General features: G+C 29.7%; 2 protein-coding genes across 2 annotated transcripts; both read left to right on the forward strand.

Annotated features, from left to right (window-relative positions):
• The first annotated feature begins 5,702 nt into the window (after positions 1-5,702).
• Positions 5,703-9,749, forward strand: LOC110607639. Its single transcript, XM_021746793.2, has 3 exons — positions 5,703-6,918; positions 7,482-7,683; positions 8,944-9,749. Exons 1-3 carry the CDS (start codon positions 6,004-6,006, stop codon positions 9,471-9,473), a joined length of 1,647 nt encoding a protein of 548 aa, XP_021602485.2. The 5' UTR covers positions 5,703-6,003; the 3' UTR covers positions 9,474-9,749.
• A 4,917-nt stretch (positions 9,750-14,666) lies between these two features.
• LOC122724492 (dehydration-responsive element-binding protein 1B-like) lies at positions 14,667-15,566 on the forward strand. Its single transcript, XM_043959544.1, has one exon. The coding sequence runs from the start codon at positions 14,678-14,680 to the stop codon at positions 15,290-15,292; it is 615 nt and encodes a 204-aa protein (XP_043815479.1). The 5' UTR covers positions 14,667-14,677; the 3' UTR covers positions 15,293-15,566.
• The last annotated feature ends 3,137 nt before the right edge of the window (positions 15,567-18,703 follow it).

Raw genomic sequence — 18,703 nt, forward strand, 5'->3', positions numbered from 1 at the left:
TATGGCCGGGGCGTAGTCGAGCCTATTCTTCTGCTCTTCGTCACATTACTGGTGCTAGAGCCTCTTCTAAGGGGTCTAGGTTTTGGGTCAGTCCGGTCTGCTTCAATCACGGATTGGGTGGCGTGCTGATGGGTTGGCCCGCTTGGTGGATTTTACTGGATTTCGGGTATGTTTCCCTTCTCGTGGACCTTGACGATCAATCCGGGCATCAGAAACCTGGCGGTCATCGGACATCATATAAAATAAGTTATTCCTTTTACCGTAGCTGAAGTTATAAATACCAAACTTATCTCAAAGAGAAGCACCATTATTGTTTGGAATCCATAGTCAGAAAACTATCCAGCAATGAAGATGAGCGACGGTAAACAACGAAGAAGCCGCATGCACTATAAATATTAATAATGAACACTTGATGTTGGAGAAAAAAAAGGAAGAGACTTTTACGATCGTGTCAAAACATTAATCCTTATTTTAGAAATAATTACCATAATGATATCATATAAGTGATATAAGATAATTTTTAATAAGATCATGATATTATCTTTCCACGTAGTTGAAGATTCTCATGATACAAATATCACCCACATATGTATATATAACTAGAAACGTTAACGACAAAAAAAAGAAAAAAAGCACTACTTAATTAAGGCCAATTTAACAATTTTCAGTCATATGCTATGGGCATGAATAAATTTTTTTAGTAAAAAAAAAAAAAACTTGGCCTATTCCCGACACTGAGAAGTGATTTGGAATTAAATTAAAAATAAAATACATAGTATATACAAGAAAGACAATAAGATGGTGTAATTTTATTTAATTATTACAGGTACAGGACAACAGCTTTATTCATTTGAATTGGAGCTTTTGTTGGTTTCTTAAGGTCCAGAAGTAGTTTTTTTTAGAAAAAAAAAATTCATGGTTATTTTTACTCATAATCTTTTTCAAAATTATAAAAAATTAGATGACCGATCATAAATAAATAATTATATATTTTATATAAAAAATTTTATTTAGATGCAATTCATGTGAATATTGGTAAGTTCTAATAATTTTTCCTTATTGATGTATAAGATATTATTAAAAAAGTGGATATTGGTATAGGTAAAAGGAAGGAATTTTCACAGCAAAGTACAAAAAACACCACGTAGAGGAAAAAAGTTTCATGATCATGGGAAAAAAAAGAGGAAAAGTTTCAAAAGTTGTCTCTCCATCTCTCTTCTTGATAAATAGAAAGCGATCTCCCACGCCAGCTTTTATGTTTTTTTTTATGTAGGAGCTTGTTTTGGCGAGATTCCATCTTCCACGTGTCTCTCTTGGCTGCTAATGTGCAAAATTTTATACTCCCATCTGCTTTAACTGTACTGTATAATGCCCATCTCCATATACTCAACAAATTTAAATTCCATTTCCTTTTTCTTTTTGTCTTTTCTATATAGTTGATGGTGGCAATAGAGCCAGGCTTTGTGTGGGTATGGCTTGAATATTGTAATTCAAATTGCACCGAGTTCAGATTAATTATGATAGGATTCATTTAGCAATAAAAGTATTTAAATAAATTATTTATAATTTTATTTTTTTCAAATAAAATTTTATACATTAAAAAAAAAAAAAAATTCTTTCTAGCTGCTTGAGACCATTCAAAAGCTGCAAGCCTGCAACGGTTATTGGGAACGAGCTAAGCGATCTAGCTCCTTTTGTGAAAAAGAAAATTTATTTTTTTATTTTTTAATTTAATGACATTGAAATCGTGAGGATAAATCTCATAGCTTTGTATAAGCCATGAAACTCTATGTAGTATGTAAATCTAAGCTTGAGATGTTGGCGAAGAGAAGAAAAAAAAAAGTTTAAAAATGTAAAAACTTAAATTTAATTGTTGTAATTGATGGTCGTTGAGTTTCTGATATTCGGACCAAGATTGAATTCAACAAAAAAATATATTCAAAATCTATTATAACTCTCTAAAGTATATCGGTCCAATATTGCATACTTCAGTCTGTGATTAGAGGGCTGACCCTATGCGCAAGTTTATCAGATGATGTGATGGAAGACAGAAGAACAGGTTCAATCATTTTTCAGCCCTATTAACATATGTACGGGAGGAAATTAAATGGCTATTTAAGAGAGAGGGATACGCTAATACATCCGTACGTACGGATGTGATAGAAACAGATGATACTGTAGCAGAATAACAATTATGCGTTACTAAAAAATAAGAAAAAAAGGTAAAAAAGAGAAAAAACGTGATCTATTTAGCCTAAGCTTAGATTTAGACTGAAAATCTTATTTTTTTTGGAGTAATCATAAAAATTTAACACTATTTAAAATAATATTGTTTTGTTCTAAATTTTTACTATAAATTTTAATGTCAAACAAATGTTCATTCATTCTCATAAAGATGGAATTTCATTTCCTTTTGCTTTCATTTTCACCACTAAATAAATAAATGAATAAAATAAATGTTAATATAATTCTTGTTGGTGGGTCACTCCCACTTCATACTGTTCCCTTTTTTTTTAAAAAAAAAAAAAAACCATGGTAAAAAAATTTTATCTTCAAAATTTTTTTAAAAGTTAAAGTTGGATAGTGAAATAGATGGGTCAGAATAATGGAAAAAAAAAAGGGAAAATTGATGGGCACCATACAATGATTGCCTGATATGCTTGCAATTACAAGTTCTTATTTAATAACATTTTAATATTTTTCTTATTTAAATTTTTTTAATAGTCAAAATAAATAGAGTAAGCGAAATTTTTTAATTCCTTTTTTTAAATAATAATTAAAAAATACTTAAATAATAACCCTCAATTTTTATTTTAATCTCATATATACTGTCATTTTAACTCTTCGAGAAATGAATTATTATTATTATTATTATAATAATTTCTCAATTACGTTGCTAATGAGAAAAATATATTAATTTAAGAGAAAATTATTTTTTAGTCTTTGAGATATAATGTAATTAACGAATTCATTTTTCTATTTTTAAAACTCAACACTTTCATCTTAAAATTTAATTCTTTTAAAATTAAAAGTCTCTCCATAAAAACTACCATTAGTAACAAAAAAAACAACCGAATTATTCTTTTTAAAATCCAATACTTTAAACTCTGAAATTTAATTTCTATAGATTATAAGTTCTTCTCTCAAGTAATTGAAGGAAAAAATATATTTTTATATTTAAGATATTATATAATTAATAGATTTATTTCTCAATATTTTGAATTTAACATTTTAACCGCTAAAATTTAATTTTGTCAAAATTTAATAAAGAAAATCTCAAGCTCAATCTATATAAATAAATAAAATTTTTAATAAATTTAAAATTTAAATTCAGTAAAAATAATAAAAATCAAAATATATAAAATTTAAATAATTAAAAATAAAAAGTTAAAACTCAATAAAAATTATTTTTGTAATGTTGTGTTCGCTGTCAATCACTACTCGCCATTTGAAAAATTTATTAAAATATTTTTAATATTTTAAAAAATCTATTAGTTAGTTTTTTTTCTTAATTTTAGTCGTTAAATATTATAAAAAAATCTAAAATACTCCTAGTATGGAGAGACTAATTGGTAATCTTTTTAATAATTTGAGAGATCAACTAATAATTTTTTCTAAATTATAGGAATTAAATAGTAAAATATTTAATGATAAAATTAATAGAGAAACTGACTAGTAAATTTTTAAAATATTAAATATATTTTAATATATTTTTTAAAATTAAGAGATTAAATAGTAAATTTTTTTAAATTATAAGAATTAAATAGTAATTTTTTTATTTTGTTATTAATAAAGATATTTTTAATATTATATTTATTCTTTTTTCTTTGACTATATATAAATTATTGATTTAACATAAATTATTTATGAAAAAATTTTAAAATTTTAACGAATTAAATTTTAATGATGAAAGTATTAAATTTTAGAAGTTGGAATAAATTTATTAATTATGATATATTTTAAAAATTAAAAAGTAATTTTTTTTAAATTTAATAATAAAGAGCAAATGGATTTAATTAGCAAATTGAAAAAGGTTAAATAATATAATAATATATTGTAAAAGTTAAGAATAATAGCGACAGGTAGAAAACGAAAAAGTGGAAAGTCATCCACATCAATGGCTCAGAAGGAGCGTCAAAGATCTTAGTCAAGATGTGGTTTCTGTTTCTTAGTTGGCACGCGCGGTCGTCGCCTTTTTTGTCGTTTTCCTCTCCTTTTCGGCTCTAGAGCCCCCGAGAGCTTGCCACGCCTTCCCATAAATAATCCCATTTTCTCCTCTCATTTTCATTTTCTCGTGGTTCGACCCTGTATATCTCATAATTGTATTAAAACGTCAACGCTTTTATATCCCAGTTATTTATTTTATGTAAACGTTTTTATTTAAATTGATTTAAAAAATTTAGTTTAAATTCAATTTACATTTCCATTTTTTAAAACTTTTTAGTTAAATAAAATTAAAATTGAAAATTTTAAAGAATTCCAGTGTGCCGAGGGTATTGTGGAGATTTAAAAAGCATACGGTGTCGGTTTTGTGCGTATTAGGAAATGGCATAGGGTATTGGAGCACTTTGTCAGATAGGGAGAAAAGGAAAAACATAAATCAGCTAGATTTATAATAGTGTCCAGCTGTAAAGCAACCCACGTTGAGTATAATAGGACTGCAAAGAGAGCTAACCAAGAAGAGCCAATGCGAATTTACCTTTTAACTGAAAATATATTAATAAACATTGTCCTAAAATAACAATCACCATTTTGTAACCTATAAATTTTATATAATTGAAATTGTGACTTTATGCTTCTAGTGAAAATTTATTAATTTTTATACTTTGATTATCAAATCTTTGTAAATTCAAATGATAAAAGATTTCGTATTTATAAAATTTGCTAAATTATATATATTAATGATAAATTTTTATAAACACTCAATTCGCTGAAAAAATGATTAATAAGAAATTTTATATTTATAAATATAATAAAAATTTATTAAATTACATATATTAATGGTAAATTTTTATAAACATTTGATTCGCTAAAAAGAGTGAATATTGGTGAAGTATAAAATATGTTATAATAAAAAAGTAAAATAAATAAAATTTATGAAATTATACTAAATAATTTTTCATAAATAAAATATAAATATTTTAATTTTAAATTAATTAAATTTTATTAAAAATTAAAAAATATTTTAAAAATAAAATAAAATAAAATTATAATAATTAATTTATATGTTATTATAGTTTTAAAAAATGAATATTAATTTTAAAATAATAAAAAATAAAAATAAATAAAAATTATAAAATAAAAGGAGTAATTTTTATTTAAAGTAAATTTTTTTAAAAAAATTATATAAAATGATAGGGGAAATGTATAAAGTTTTAGATGAAACTACGGATTTAGCTAAATTTAAAGTAGGCAAGTTTTTCTTTACTGTGTGGGGCCCTGAGTGATTGAGTACCATACTGCTAATTATGATTATTAACACTGTCATTAACTAATCATCATGAAAAACCTAAGTCCATCACTCTACACAATACTAATACGTAGTCTCTACTCTGCTTCTCCGTTGCTGGGTGAGGCCGTGGAAGAGAGAGAGAGAGATTTTACAATTTTTTATTTATTTAATTTAATAAAAAAAACACCTACAATTTGCAGCCATTTCTTATTTATGTTTATTTATTTATTTATATTTGGCATCACCTTGCCTCGTTATACTAAACTCCAGATTTGAATCAGGAAGTCTCCTCATTCCTTCCATCTCTCTCTCCCTCTCTCTTTTTATCTGTTATATTTTGTGGGCAACTGCTTCCCCTTCAGCCTTCCTTCTTCCTTTTGCATTTCATTTTCAGTTCAAAAGTTGAAACCTCTTCAACTCTTTCATGGTGCTGAATTTCACACACACCTGAACCCAGAAGGAAAAAAACAAAAATCTGAAAGTCCTCTTTCATTTCCTTGTTTCTTTATACATTTAATATTGTGTTCTCCAACAGAGTTGCACAGACTCAGATGATGTCTCAGAAGCCATTGCACCAGCTCCTGCAAGAAGATCAAGAACCATTCTTGCTCAAGAACTACATTGCTGACAGACGTTGCCAGCTCAAGAAACCATCTCCTAAATCCCACTTACAAATCAAGAAACGAAAGCCCATTTCCGATTCCTCTAACTTCCCTCATAATTTCTGCAGGAATGCTTGCTTTTTCTCTGTTAATAACTCTCCAGACCTCAGAAAATCTCCTCTCTTTGAGTTCCAATCTCCTTCCAAAAGCCCCTGCAAAACTCCCAATGCCATCTTCCTCCATATCCCTACGAAAACCGCAGCTCTTCTTCTTGAAGCTGCTCTTCGGATCCAAAAGCAATCATCATCTCCAAAAGACAAAAACCATACTGGGTTTGGTTTATTTGGGTCCTTAATTAAGAGAATAACTCAGAGAAATAGAACCCGAAAGAGAGAAATCAGTGGCGATGGAGTTAAGGCTGCGTCGGTTAAGGACATGAAGAGGTGGGATTCTTCTCTTCCTCGTATAAATTTATCCAATGAAAGGGAAAACAAGCGAGGGCAAGCGATTAAGGCTAATGTACATGAGAAGAGTGCTTGTGATCAGATGGGTTTTGCTTGCTCTTGCAATGGTGGGCCAACTAGTGCCGTTTGGTCGGAAAGCAATGAAGAAAAGTCCTGGGATTTGGATTTAGAGGCCTCAAGCAGTAGCCAATCTGATGCGGAAGATGAGGATTGTGTAGGAAATTTTGAGTTTATTAACAAATTAATAGTAGATGTTGATGGTAATACTGATTTTGCTTCTTATGAAAATCACTTCTGCGAAAGTCCTTTCCATTTTGTTCTTCGAAGAAGCCCTTCCTCCGGTCACCGGACCCCGGTCTTCTCTTCTCCGGCCACCTCACCTAGTCGCTATAAAACAGAGGTTCATCTTCTCCTCATTTTCTTTTATCAGTTATTTATTAACGTATGCATATATATGATTATGACTCGGCTAGTGAACTCGTGACTCAGCTAACTGAGTTTTGAGTTGTTTTGAACTGTCGGCAATATGATGTCTTCTTGCAATTTTGGCCGGAATGTCGATCGTAAATGACAAATACTTTTTAGGGATATAGATGTCATTTGGTAAATTTAATGGCTGTGTGTTTATGAATACTTATGATCATGAGTCTGCCATGCAAATCTTTTATTTTTAAAGATTGTTTGGAAGAAAAAAATAATTTCCCAAGAAAGGACAAATCGCTTTCTTGTTTTTTCTGCTAGATCCCAGCACAAAAATCCGACATCCCTTTCAGTGAAATTGCTATTTTCAGTTGTATTTTTCTTGAAAATTTTTGAAGAAAAAGTCAACAAACTCACCACCAATTATAATTGTAAAATACTATAATATTAAAAACAAAAAGACACAACAATAATGGAATCGAATTCTGTTAGCCATTAACGTTAATGATGTCCTAATTAAGGTGGTTGTGCTATTATTTTCAGGGAAAACAGAGTAATGACGTAGAAAGCTTAAAGAAATTCCAAGCTCATCAAGAAAAAAATGAGGAAGAAGAAGAAGAAGATAAAGAACAATGTAGTCCTGTATCTGTATTGGACCCCCCTTTTGAAGACGATGACGATGGACATGACGATCAAAGCGAGGACGACGGTTTTGATCTTGAATGCAGCTATGCAATTGTACAAAGTAAGTTAACAATCTCACATGCCACCTTTATCTCTTTAAAATTATTACATCTTCTTATCAAGATTTAGTCTTTGTCTGATGAAGAACACAATCTCATACGTTAGATTAAAGATAACACAAGAAAGATTAAGCTTAATCAGCTAAGTAGAAGAAGAAATACAAGGAAAAAATTTGAAAATTTGTACCGTTCTATGATGTCGGTTGTGTGGTCTTTATCACTGCAAGGTTACAGTAGTACTGGTGACACTAGTATTCTTTAAATGCCCTGTTACAATGATAGAAGATGAATGGAGGGTCATGATCACGTGAGATCTATGTGGGTTCCATAAGGAGAGAAGTAGAGATTGCTGTGATTTCTATTTAGACTTGTAATTGAAGTCATTCTGATAAAAGAGAGTGAGTACATGTAAATTTTCTTTTTAACATGTCCCTCCTTTTGTCGACTGCAATAGCTGTATATACACCTGCGTATACATATCATAATTTCCTTTCATGACCCACAAATTTTAATGCTATGAAAGCTTTCACAAGTCTGGCAGTCCTCTTAGGGATGTTGGTTGGAGTTGTCATCAACCTAATTCTTCAAGAAATTCACTACATTTATCTTTGATGATCTCTTGCCATTAATGCCCTCTTGTCCTTCAAATTTTAAAAATTGGTGAGGCGAGATGGGATGGTACAGGTCTTGTCTATCTTATTCAGAGGTCTCCCGTTCGAATTCTATATATAGAGCACTTTTAAAACTTGGGAGGAAGCGATTTATCCTGTGCAATATGAATTGATCCAATGGTATGTATGCGAAAAAAAGGTTAAAAAATCAGTGAAATGGGAATTTTCCTTGATGATCTGAAACTGGTTGAAATATATTTTCTGCTTTTGTAATTAAATTTCCTAAAACATAAAATTGTGGGCAGTTGTTGTCTGAAACTAGGACAGATCTGCATGATCCTTCACGTTTCAAATGCTGTAACTATAGCCTTCATTTTAATTTACCTTGGAAATTTTCGTTGTTGTTCTGCAATTTTTTGTGTCTGTTGACAGTAGCCAAACCCATCAAATCATAACTTGATATTGTGATCTATTTTGAATTGAAAAGACTAAAGTTAGGAAGAGAGACCATCAACTTGGATCTTAAATGTTCATTGTACTTTCTGTTAGAAACTGACCTTCCAATTGTACTTTGTCTCCTCCAAGAGTAATCTTTTATTTTGTGAAGGAACAAGAGTGTTTAATGAGTTCATAATCTCTTTCTTTGTTCAGGAGCAAAGCAGCAGCTACTGCAAAAGCTACGTAGATTCGAGAAACTGGCAGAGTTAGATCCGGTCGAACTCGAGAAAATAATGCTGGAGCAAGAAGAAGAAGAAGAAGGTGATGATCACAATGGTGATGTTAATGACATAGAAGAAGAAATGAAAGGTGAAGAAATGGACAGTTTAATCATTGAAGAACTCAGCAAAACAAGCTTCTGTCGTGTAAGAAAAATCCCAAGAGACATGAAGAGATTAGTGTCTGATCTCATTAAAGAGGAAGAGACAGAACAAGAACATCATGTTGAAGACAGAGAAGCAATGGTGAAAAGAGTCTGCAAGAGATTTGAGTCATGGAAAGAAGTGGAATCTAACACCATTGATATGATGGTGGAACAAGATTTTAAGAGAAGAGAAGAAGCTAATGGGTGGAAAAATTACAAACAGCAAGTAAAGGAAACAACATTAGAGATTGAACTAGGAATCTTTGGATTATTGGTGGATGAGTTGTCTGAAGAACTAGTTGGCTTAACTGGGATCTAATGCCATTTTTGAAACTCCAATGTTGTCTGAATGAATTTTGGTTCAATTTTTTTCCCCTTTTTTAAAAATTAAATATTAATTAGAGTCTGAGTCTAGTCTAACATCCACCATGAAGGGATAGGCTAATTAGAAAAGAAGATAGTGTGGGTTTTATGTATATTTATGATGTAAGAATGGGGGAATTTGTCTGAAATACCCTTTGCTTGATGAGACAGCATGTAAAATTCCTGTCCTTTAATATTTTTATATATAAAAATATGTATATTAGATTTCTCCATTGCTTATATAACTGAAGCCTTAAGCTGAAGTGCATAGCATTTAAAATCTGAAACTCTGCAAGTTTCATGTTGTTAAAGCAGAATATGTGTCATCGTGACTTTGCAGCTCTTCTAAAAGTACAAGTATCTGCCTGCAAATACTTCATATGATAGTTTGAAGATCACTGATAATAAATATGATTTAGTTAAAATAAAATTTTATAAAAAATAAATTAAAAAATTAAAAATTTTTATTAAAATTTATTAAAAATTAAAAAGTGAGTTTCTAATAGTTAAAAAAAATTATTTATAATAAAATAAAATTTTAATATATAAAATTATAAAAATATATAAAATATCTAAAAAATAATTAAAATACAAAATTAATTCCTAGACAATCAAATTTTTATATTCAACTTTGTTATAAGACACGTGGCACTCATCATATTTTTGAAAGTTCTGTTTTGAAAATTTTTTTTCGAAAAGCTATTTTAGATTTTTATCGGACGTTGGTAGTAAAAATTAGATTCGGTCTAAGTCTATTATAAAGTCTAATACTAGTTGCTAGAATCAATCACTCAGTATTTTTTTTTTTAAATTTTATTTTTAAAAATAAATTAATTAGTCTGTAAATTTTTTTTTCTTTCTTCTTATTATTTTTTATGATACTGAAAATAGAGAAGCCAAGAGAGATAATCACGATCAACATCCTTAGTCTTATAGCTAACTAATTGAAAATAAATAAGCATAATGCATGATGGGACAATTTATCTACTGCTAAATTATTTGACCTAATTTTCAATCACCCACTTACAAACCACAATATTAAAACAAAATACAAATTGGCAGTAACCTAAACATCCAAAATAAAAATTATAAAATAATAATTAAAATTTTTTAGACCAAATCAGAACAAGCAGAATTGGATTTTGATAATATAATAAAAGCAACCACTTCTCTTCAACTATATTCACTATTGGGAAGCAATAAATTAGGACAAAAGGACTGTGGAAGGAATCTTTTCTGCTCAGTTTAGCTTTCTTACCATTCAAAAACAACGCCCACAGTAAATAAATTTGGATTTTTCATTATTGATTTCTACTTGCGTCACCCACTTTTAACTTTAAGCTATTGGGAAATTTAACAGTTACCTTTAATTTATAAAGACCAAAAAAAAAATTATAAAAAAATCAAGTTAAGAATTTGGACATTTGAATAAGTAAACATACTTCATTGCCAGATCCATTGTTCCTGGGAACAATGTAGTAAGTCAAACTGATGGGGAATTTTCCAATACAGTCGACAAATTTTGGATATTCAAAATTGCTTTATTTGAATTTAAATTCCATTAATATTTTCGGTTTAAATTTATGCAAAATTTAATTAAAAATTCATCCTAATTTATTCTAAAAGAAATTTTTAAGAGATATTTAAACTTTTAATTTATTATATTATAAGAAACTAACACACTCTAAGAATAATTTGATTAGAAATTTAAATTTAATATTTTGAGATTCAAAAAATAAAGTTTAGAGTAGTCGTGTAAATTTGGCCGAAGAAAAAATCGTTTATCCCTTTTATCTATTTTTCTTTTATCTTCTAGTAACGTCTAACTATCTCTGTACAACTATATCATCTGTCCCACTGCCATTCAGATCTGTACGTACGGATATGTTAAAATTTTTTTCCATGCAAGTTGACCATTTAATTATTTCCAGCACGCATACAAGCAGAACTGTGAAGTGACCAGATCGGTTCCCTATCTCCTGTCACGTCACCGGACTAGTCTTCTTGAAAATGGACCGCGCGTGTATCTAATCCGGCCTGCTTCATGTTACTGGACTGAAACACACTGTGTGGACTGGTTTGCTTATGAGAAAGGCCTATTAAGCCATGGGTTGAGCCTTCGCTTAAGGGCTGGTTTTGCGCCAAGGATAAAAAGTCCGGTGGTTATAAAAAATAATTGATAAAAATTTTAAATTTAATACTATAATTTTTATTTATTTTATTTTTTTATAAATATTAATAAAGATAATTTTTTATTAATTTTTTAATTATATTCATATTAAAAATATTAAACTATTGTATTTTTCTCAAATGACCAAACAAGCCATAACTTAATATAATATTATTTTTTAAATTTCAAATATAAAAATTTAGAATTTTAATTAATAAAAATTAAAAAATAAATAAAAATAGTAGATAATTTTTAAAATTAGAAAAATAAAATTTATTATTAAAAAATAATGATATCATACCAGGACTTATTTTACAATTAAATAAAAATATAAAGATTTAATTAGATTTATATTTAAAATAAAAAAATAATTTAATGAAAATGTCGGTAATACAGTGATTAAGTATTAGGATTAAAATAAAATGAAGTGAGAGAAAAGTGGAAACATGATCCTCGTTTTACTATCCGCACGCCAATGGAATCTCTCCATTTTGTCGACAAAGCTTCATCACTTGATATGAGTGATCAGAAAGTCTGTTCTATTTATTAAAAACAAAAAAAGGAAGAAAAAAAAAAGTTATTTTCCTTTTTTTCTAAAAAAAACTTATATGTTATCGTTCACTTATATATATATATATAAAAAAATCATTAATTTATTACTGATTATACCCTATTTTTACTAAATATACTTTAAATTTTATTAATTATATTTTAATTTTTATAAAATAATAAATATTCTTGAGGGTAACTGACATTTTTTTGGAAATTTATAATATAATAAGTAAAATTTAAATATAATCAATAAAATAAATAAATGAGACTATTTTCTAAATTTTTTTATATAAATTATTAATAATATGAGTAATTTTTTTATAAAAAAATTCAATATATATATATTTAATTTAATATATTTATTATTAGGAGAAAAAAAGTAGATGCGCATGTTTCCACACCATGGATATAGCATTTTTTTCAAAAAAAAGGATGTAAGATTTTCTAAAAGGAACTTTAAAATTATAAGGATATTGAGAGAGAGAGAAAGACGTTATTTAAATAGTGCATGCATGGGAAGAAGGTTTAATCTATTTATAATACTTATATTGTTTTTTCTTCCAAAGTTTTATTGTTTACCTAATTCAACCTAATTCCATTTTTTTTTGAGGAAAATTAAGTTATATTTTAATTATATAATTCAGGGTGAATTATATTTTAATTTTTAAATTTTAATATAATTAATAGATCACTCTCTATTTTTAAAATTAAATATATAAACTCTTATATTCTTATATTTTTATTCTGTGTAAACTAAAGAATTGGTTACATGATATAGAAAATGCTTTATTGCCCCTATTTAATTTTAAAATATTAAAATATTAAATAAATATTATTTAATTCACATTGATCACATTTAACAAATTTTAGAGGTTTTAGTCCTTCTCTTATCATTTCATATTCTTTTCCTTCAATTTGTGCACCATTAAACATTGAAAGAGAAAAGTGGTTTGAAAACTCAATTTGTGCATCATCATTTCTTCCGATTACAACCCAGTTACCACTTCTCTTACATATCCCCAATTTTCCATTCAATAGAGGCCTCTTCTAACCTACTATCACCATTACCTCACCCTCACTGTTATTCCTCTCTCTAAATTCCCAAGAGTCCACCATTTCTCTAACACCCAACAAAATCAATGTATTTTTCTATTTCAATAGTAGCTAAATCTGTTGGTTTTTCATTTTTTGATCATTTCAACAATCTTTAATGTTTTATTTCTAGATCTAAAATTAATATTTTCTTTTAATCTAGCTAAAACAGGTAAGCACTTCAAGCAAATGAGAAGAGAATAAATGAGTTTATTTTTTCCTAAAAGTATTGAAGAGAGGAGACAGTCAATATTCATTCACTCACTGAAAGGAAATCGTGGATCCATTTGATCGATGATAATTTCTTCAAAAATCCACAATCAAAATCCAATTCTTTCAAATTTCCTTATCAAAAAATTAAATTTCACTTTCACTTTTTGTTGTGCTCTTCTCATTGTTGTTTGTCTAAAATTAGTATATAAAATTGATAGTAGATGATAAATGTTATCAGGCCAACGGTGCATCCAGTGGAGGCTCCATCATTGACCAATGGGCCTTTAAACGGCCAAGACGAGGATGAAGGACGTCCAAGGCATATCTGGAACACACGGTGGACTCACTCTGCATTTTCTTCAGTTCGTGTTTTGTATCATCTCTGTCTGCAGTAATTTTCGCTCATAACTTTTGAAAATAGATGGTTTGAGGGTATGATCTGATGATGCCCTGACTGATCTAAGAATAGAAATAAATGATAAATTGATATTAGAATTATGAAATTTAAGAAGATGAAAAAGGAAAGAAAAGAAGAATTAAAGAAAAAGCGTTTATGAAATTTGAATTATTTTCTCTTTTCTTTTTAATATGTATCCATTGTACTCAATTTATTAGAATTAATCTTAATTATTTTAAATAAAATTTCAAAAGGGAAAAACTATGTGATAAATTTTTTTTTATTCTTATAACCTAAGGAAGTATACAATTTGCACGTTATTATTGCTGCGGACATATGGGAGAGTTTCCATTTTGTCTTAATGTAGAATGAAAATTTATTAAGAACTCACAACCGTCCTTCTATAAATATGCTTTGACGTTGACTTTCAATTTTTTTAATATATTTAATTCCCTAATGAATGCTGAATTTGGTCCGAGTCACCAAATTTATCTAGAAAATTTCTCTAGTTCAATAAAAGTAAAGACTCATTCTGTCCACGTGGGGAATATCCTCGGAATTCAACACGTTTTGCGTGCTCAATTACTGTTCATGTTCCTTGGCTTCATGTCTCAGAGGTGTCTCCTTCAAATCGCAGATTCAGCTTCCCTTCTTCTCATATGTATATAAACAACGCCATTCATCTCGTCACCGCATACGTATTATCTCTCTAAATAAAAGAAAATTTTCTGGTTTCATGGAGGAATCATTATCGTCTTCTTCAAACACCCAACAACAAACTAATCTCAAAATGGGCTCACAAAAGCGCAAAGCAGGAAGAAAAAAGTTTCAGGAGACTCGCCATCCTGTGTACAAGGCTGTCCGGCGGAGGAAAGGGAAATGGGTGAGTGAACTCCGACAACCTTATAACAAGTCCTCCAGGATTTGGCTTGGAACCTTTCCAAGCCCTGACATGGCTGCTAGGGCTTATGATGTAGCTGATTTAGCTCTTAGAGGAGATTCTTCCTCACTGAACTTCCCTGAATCAGCCCATTTACTGCCCCAAGTTAGGTCCACTTCTACTATAGATATTCAATGTGCTGCTCTAGAGGCTGCAGATAAGTTTCAGCACTCTTCTACTTCATCTTCTTATTCTTCATCGATAAACACCATGGATGGAACCCAGAAGGTTGAAGAAGCTTGTAAAAGTGAGGATATGTTTTTGGATGAGGAAGAGTTGTTTAACATGCCAGCTTTACTTGATAGTATGGCAGAAGGGCTTATTCTTACGCCGCCAGCCATGAAAAAAGGGTTCAGCTGGAATGATGTGGAGGACGATGACCCTGTGAATTTAACTCTATGGAGTGATTGATCATGAATGATCCCTTCACCTCGTTATGTAATTCTCAATGTTTTTTCGGATGGTACGCTGTACAATTGAGAAGTATACTTTTGGTTATGTATTTTTGGATTAATAACATCAAAATGGAAGGAAGATAAGAAAAACAAGTGCTTACACCTCCATGAATAATAAAAATGGAGTTGATAAACATTACGGTAGACATGGTATACTATTTATCATTTTCTTCTTTTTTATGAGAAATATATTAATATTGTCCTGTAAAAAAAAAAGTAACAAAAATGAAAGAGAAGTTTACAATTTAACTTATGTAATTTGCAAAACAAAGAAAATACTTATGTAAACCAGGTTCATTGTAAAATTATAGTGGGATATATATAAAGTTCGATAAAATTACATTACGGTCCATGTAGAATCAATCTAACTCAGAATTGCCTGCAAACAAAAGCATTACTCTTCTGCCGAAGCTACTGCAGAATTTGCTGCGTAGGTGGGATTTGAAGTTGCATTAGTTCTATTGCTTGGTACCTTTGCTGCATCTTAATTTTGGTTTTCTATTTTGCATCTTTGGCCTTTTTGGCTTTGGCGTCGGCTTCGCTGCAACCTTGTTGCTGTTTTGTTAGCGTTGTTTTGTGCATTTTCCCCATGTTTTTTCACTTCGTGGAGGGCTACTGGATGTCTTGGTTAGGTTATCAACATTCGTGAGCCTCACTTTGTCCTTGATCTTTGTTCTCTGGTCAGTAGCCACAGCCTTGGCAATCACCAGCAGCGATGGTCATCCAACCTACTTCTCGCACTAAGCTAGGGTTTTTTCTTTTGGGCCATTAGTCTTTCTATTGAGCTTGTTTTTGGGGCCTCTAGTAGCCTTTTTCTATCAGGCTAAAGCCTCTTTCTATGTTTAATGAAAATTTAACTTTCTGAAGAAAACAAAAAGACCTTGTATTTCTAAGAGGGAGGAAAAAGTAAAGGAATAAGAAAAAAGGCTGCCGTATATCCAAGAGTTTCAGAACAAATGATAGCTTGATATACGGACGTAGGGATGGCCATGGATAGAGTGTTTTTGAATCAGATTCAAATTCTATATATAAAATATCCACTGTCCCAATTTATTTATACAAATTATTAATTTAATATAAAAATATATTTTATAATAATATTTATAATTTTTTATATATTTTCATTTAAAAATTAAAATTTAAATATTTTTTAAAAATATTAAATTTTTTAAATGAAAATTATTAATAAAAAATATTTTTATATAAATTATTAATTAAAATATATAAAACTAAATAAATTTAAATTTATTAGATAATAATAATTAGGTTTGATAAAAATTTAAATTAATTTTTAATTAATTTAAAATAAATTTAAATATTATTAATACAAATCGAATTCAAATCGGAGCATTTACTTCCCTATGTGAACCGCCACGAATGAAACTTTCTTGTGGTTCTTCACTGAGAACCTTTTGCCAAGGGAAAATGCCTTTAATTTAATTTATTTGTTTTTTATTAGTTTTATAGCTCAGAAGCATTAGAATGTGTCTCTTGGATCGAGGCCGTTGGGTCAAGAGCCTTGATCTTCATGGAGCTAGGTCCAGAAGAAAAGCCTTAGAAGAAGCCTATTGAAAGTTGAAACTAATGTCAAAGCCATAACAGTGTTGATGGAGAAATTAGTTATGGCCCTTGTTGAAGCTTTTTTTTTTCAGAAAAAGAAAAAATTGATCGATCCTCCAATTAAATTTGAAAATTCAATGAATAAATTAATTTTTACTAAAACTGAAAATATTCAATTGAATTGGTTTGCTGAAAATTATACAGAACGCACACCGCTTAGCCTGGATGTTGAATTCATTGTTTCTTTAGCAAAGCCTATATAGGTGTTGTCACATTTCAACCTATGCTTTATTAATTGCAGCAAGATGGTTTCTTGTTGATTTTTTAAGTTGAGACTCTTGCATGTTGTGCTTCCCATGTATTGCTTGTCAGTATTAGGAGGACGGAGATGGGGTGCTATCATCAAAGAGCGTATATTTTCATTCTTTCTAACGTCGCCCTTTTTTGAAGATGGCTCTCATTGGCTTAACGGTGAAAACAAGTGAGCAATCGTGAAAGTTTCCTTTTTTTTTATTAACTGTCTGGTTTTCTATCATTGTAGTATGACCTGAAGTTGCATGAGTTTTCGTGATCGATTATTTCCATGTATTGCTTGTGGATAATATATATATATATAAGAGCCTCTTCTCATAAATATTGAATAGTAGTTATTTAGAAAATCTCATAAATATTGCAGCCAAAGAGCTTCTTAAGAGAAATTTATCTCTATAAAGTTACTGAGAAATTCCCATAAACATATTGAATAGCGGTTAGGCCCTTAGGTGTTAGGTCACCCATCAAACGGAAGCGGACTGCGCACGTACACAGGTATAGAGGATCTGCACGTACACAAACATATACACCATGCATTAGTACTTAGTAGGAGACAAAACACACAAGAAGGTGAAGCATCAGCATCCTGTGATTCACGTTTCCACTGTTAGATTGCCACGTGTCAGACAAGCAACTTGTTGAGAGTGACTTGTCAACACAAGGGTAAGGTGAGGTCCCATCTTAAGCTTTTAGGCTGAAGCAATATTTTAAGCTATCAACAAAGCTTCCCCCACCATTAATTAATTAGATAAAAATTAGTGGTACAGTGATATTCCACTCGGACTATATCCATATAAATTCTGATTTTTTTCTAATATAAAAAATAAAGATTTTTAAATCTAGTTATTTATAGAATAAATTAATAATATTTTTATTAAAAAGCAAGTTAATTATGTTGTAGACAAGAAACATTCAACGTATAATGATTCAAATTGACTAAATCTAGCAACTTGGGCTATGCTTTTTTTTTTTTTTTTTTTTCAAAATACATGATGATGTAAACTAATCGGCAACTGTCTGTGACTCACAGATGTAAGAAGCCTAAAGATTTTGCGGCTATTCGCTGTCAATTGTTAAACTACGAAGTTGGTAGTTGTATTAGTTTCTGTTGGTGGCAGTTAATTGCCTTGATCCACCACTACTTATATGGATGCCAAGAGTAATCTGTCTGCCATAGTTTCCGGGAAAACAAGCAAAAGCCATATGAAAGAAAAGTGAACTTTTTGATGTCTTATCAGGAGTAGATTATGAATGAAAGTTTGATAAGATAAATCATGACCATTGAAGCTGCTAAGAAAATTTTATTACAATCAAAAGGTTCCCTTCACTCACTCCAGAAGCATCAGCTAAGTGCAACTACAGCAAATCCCAACAAGGATAAAGAAACCCTGTACAGAAATATCATGAAAATAGTGCAACTACTGAAACCATTGTCCAACATCTCAATCTGTGAGCTGATAGGGTTTCCACACACATATTTATATTATTTTAGTCG

The sequence above is a fragment of the Manihot esculenta genome, chromosome 9 (assembly GCF_001659605.2).
Source record: "Manihot esculenta cultivar AM560-2 chromosome 9, M.esculenta_v8, whole genome shotgun sequence".
Taxonomy (NCBI): Eukaryota; Viridiplantae; Streptophyta; class Magnoliopsida; order Malpighiales; family Euphorbiaceae; genus Manihot; species Manihot esculenta.

Excerpts from the sequence above, each read along its gene's own strand:
- LOC110607639 (XM_021746793.2), top strand. The coding sequence starts at position 6,004 with ATGATGTCTCAGAAGCCATTGCACCAGCTCCTGCAAGAAGATCAAGAA. Across the intron at positions 6,919-7,481 it reads CTAGTCGCTATAAAACAGAG|GGAAAACAGAGTAATGACGT; the intron begins GTTCATCTTCTC and ends TATTATTTTCAG. Across the intron at positions 7,684-8,943 it reads CAGCTATGCAATTGTACAAA|GAGCAAAGCAGCAGCTACTG; the intron begins GTAAGTTAACAA and ends TTCTTTGTTCAG.
- LOC122724492 (XM_043959544.1), top strand. The coding sequence starts at position 14,678 with ATGGAGGAATCATTATCGTCTTCTTCAAACACCCAACAACAAACTAAT.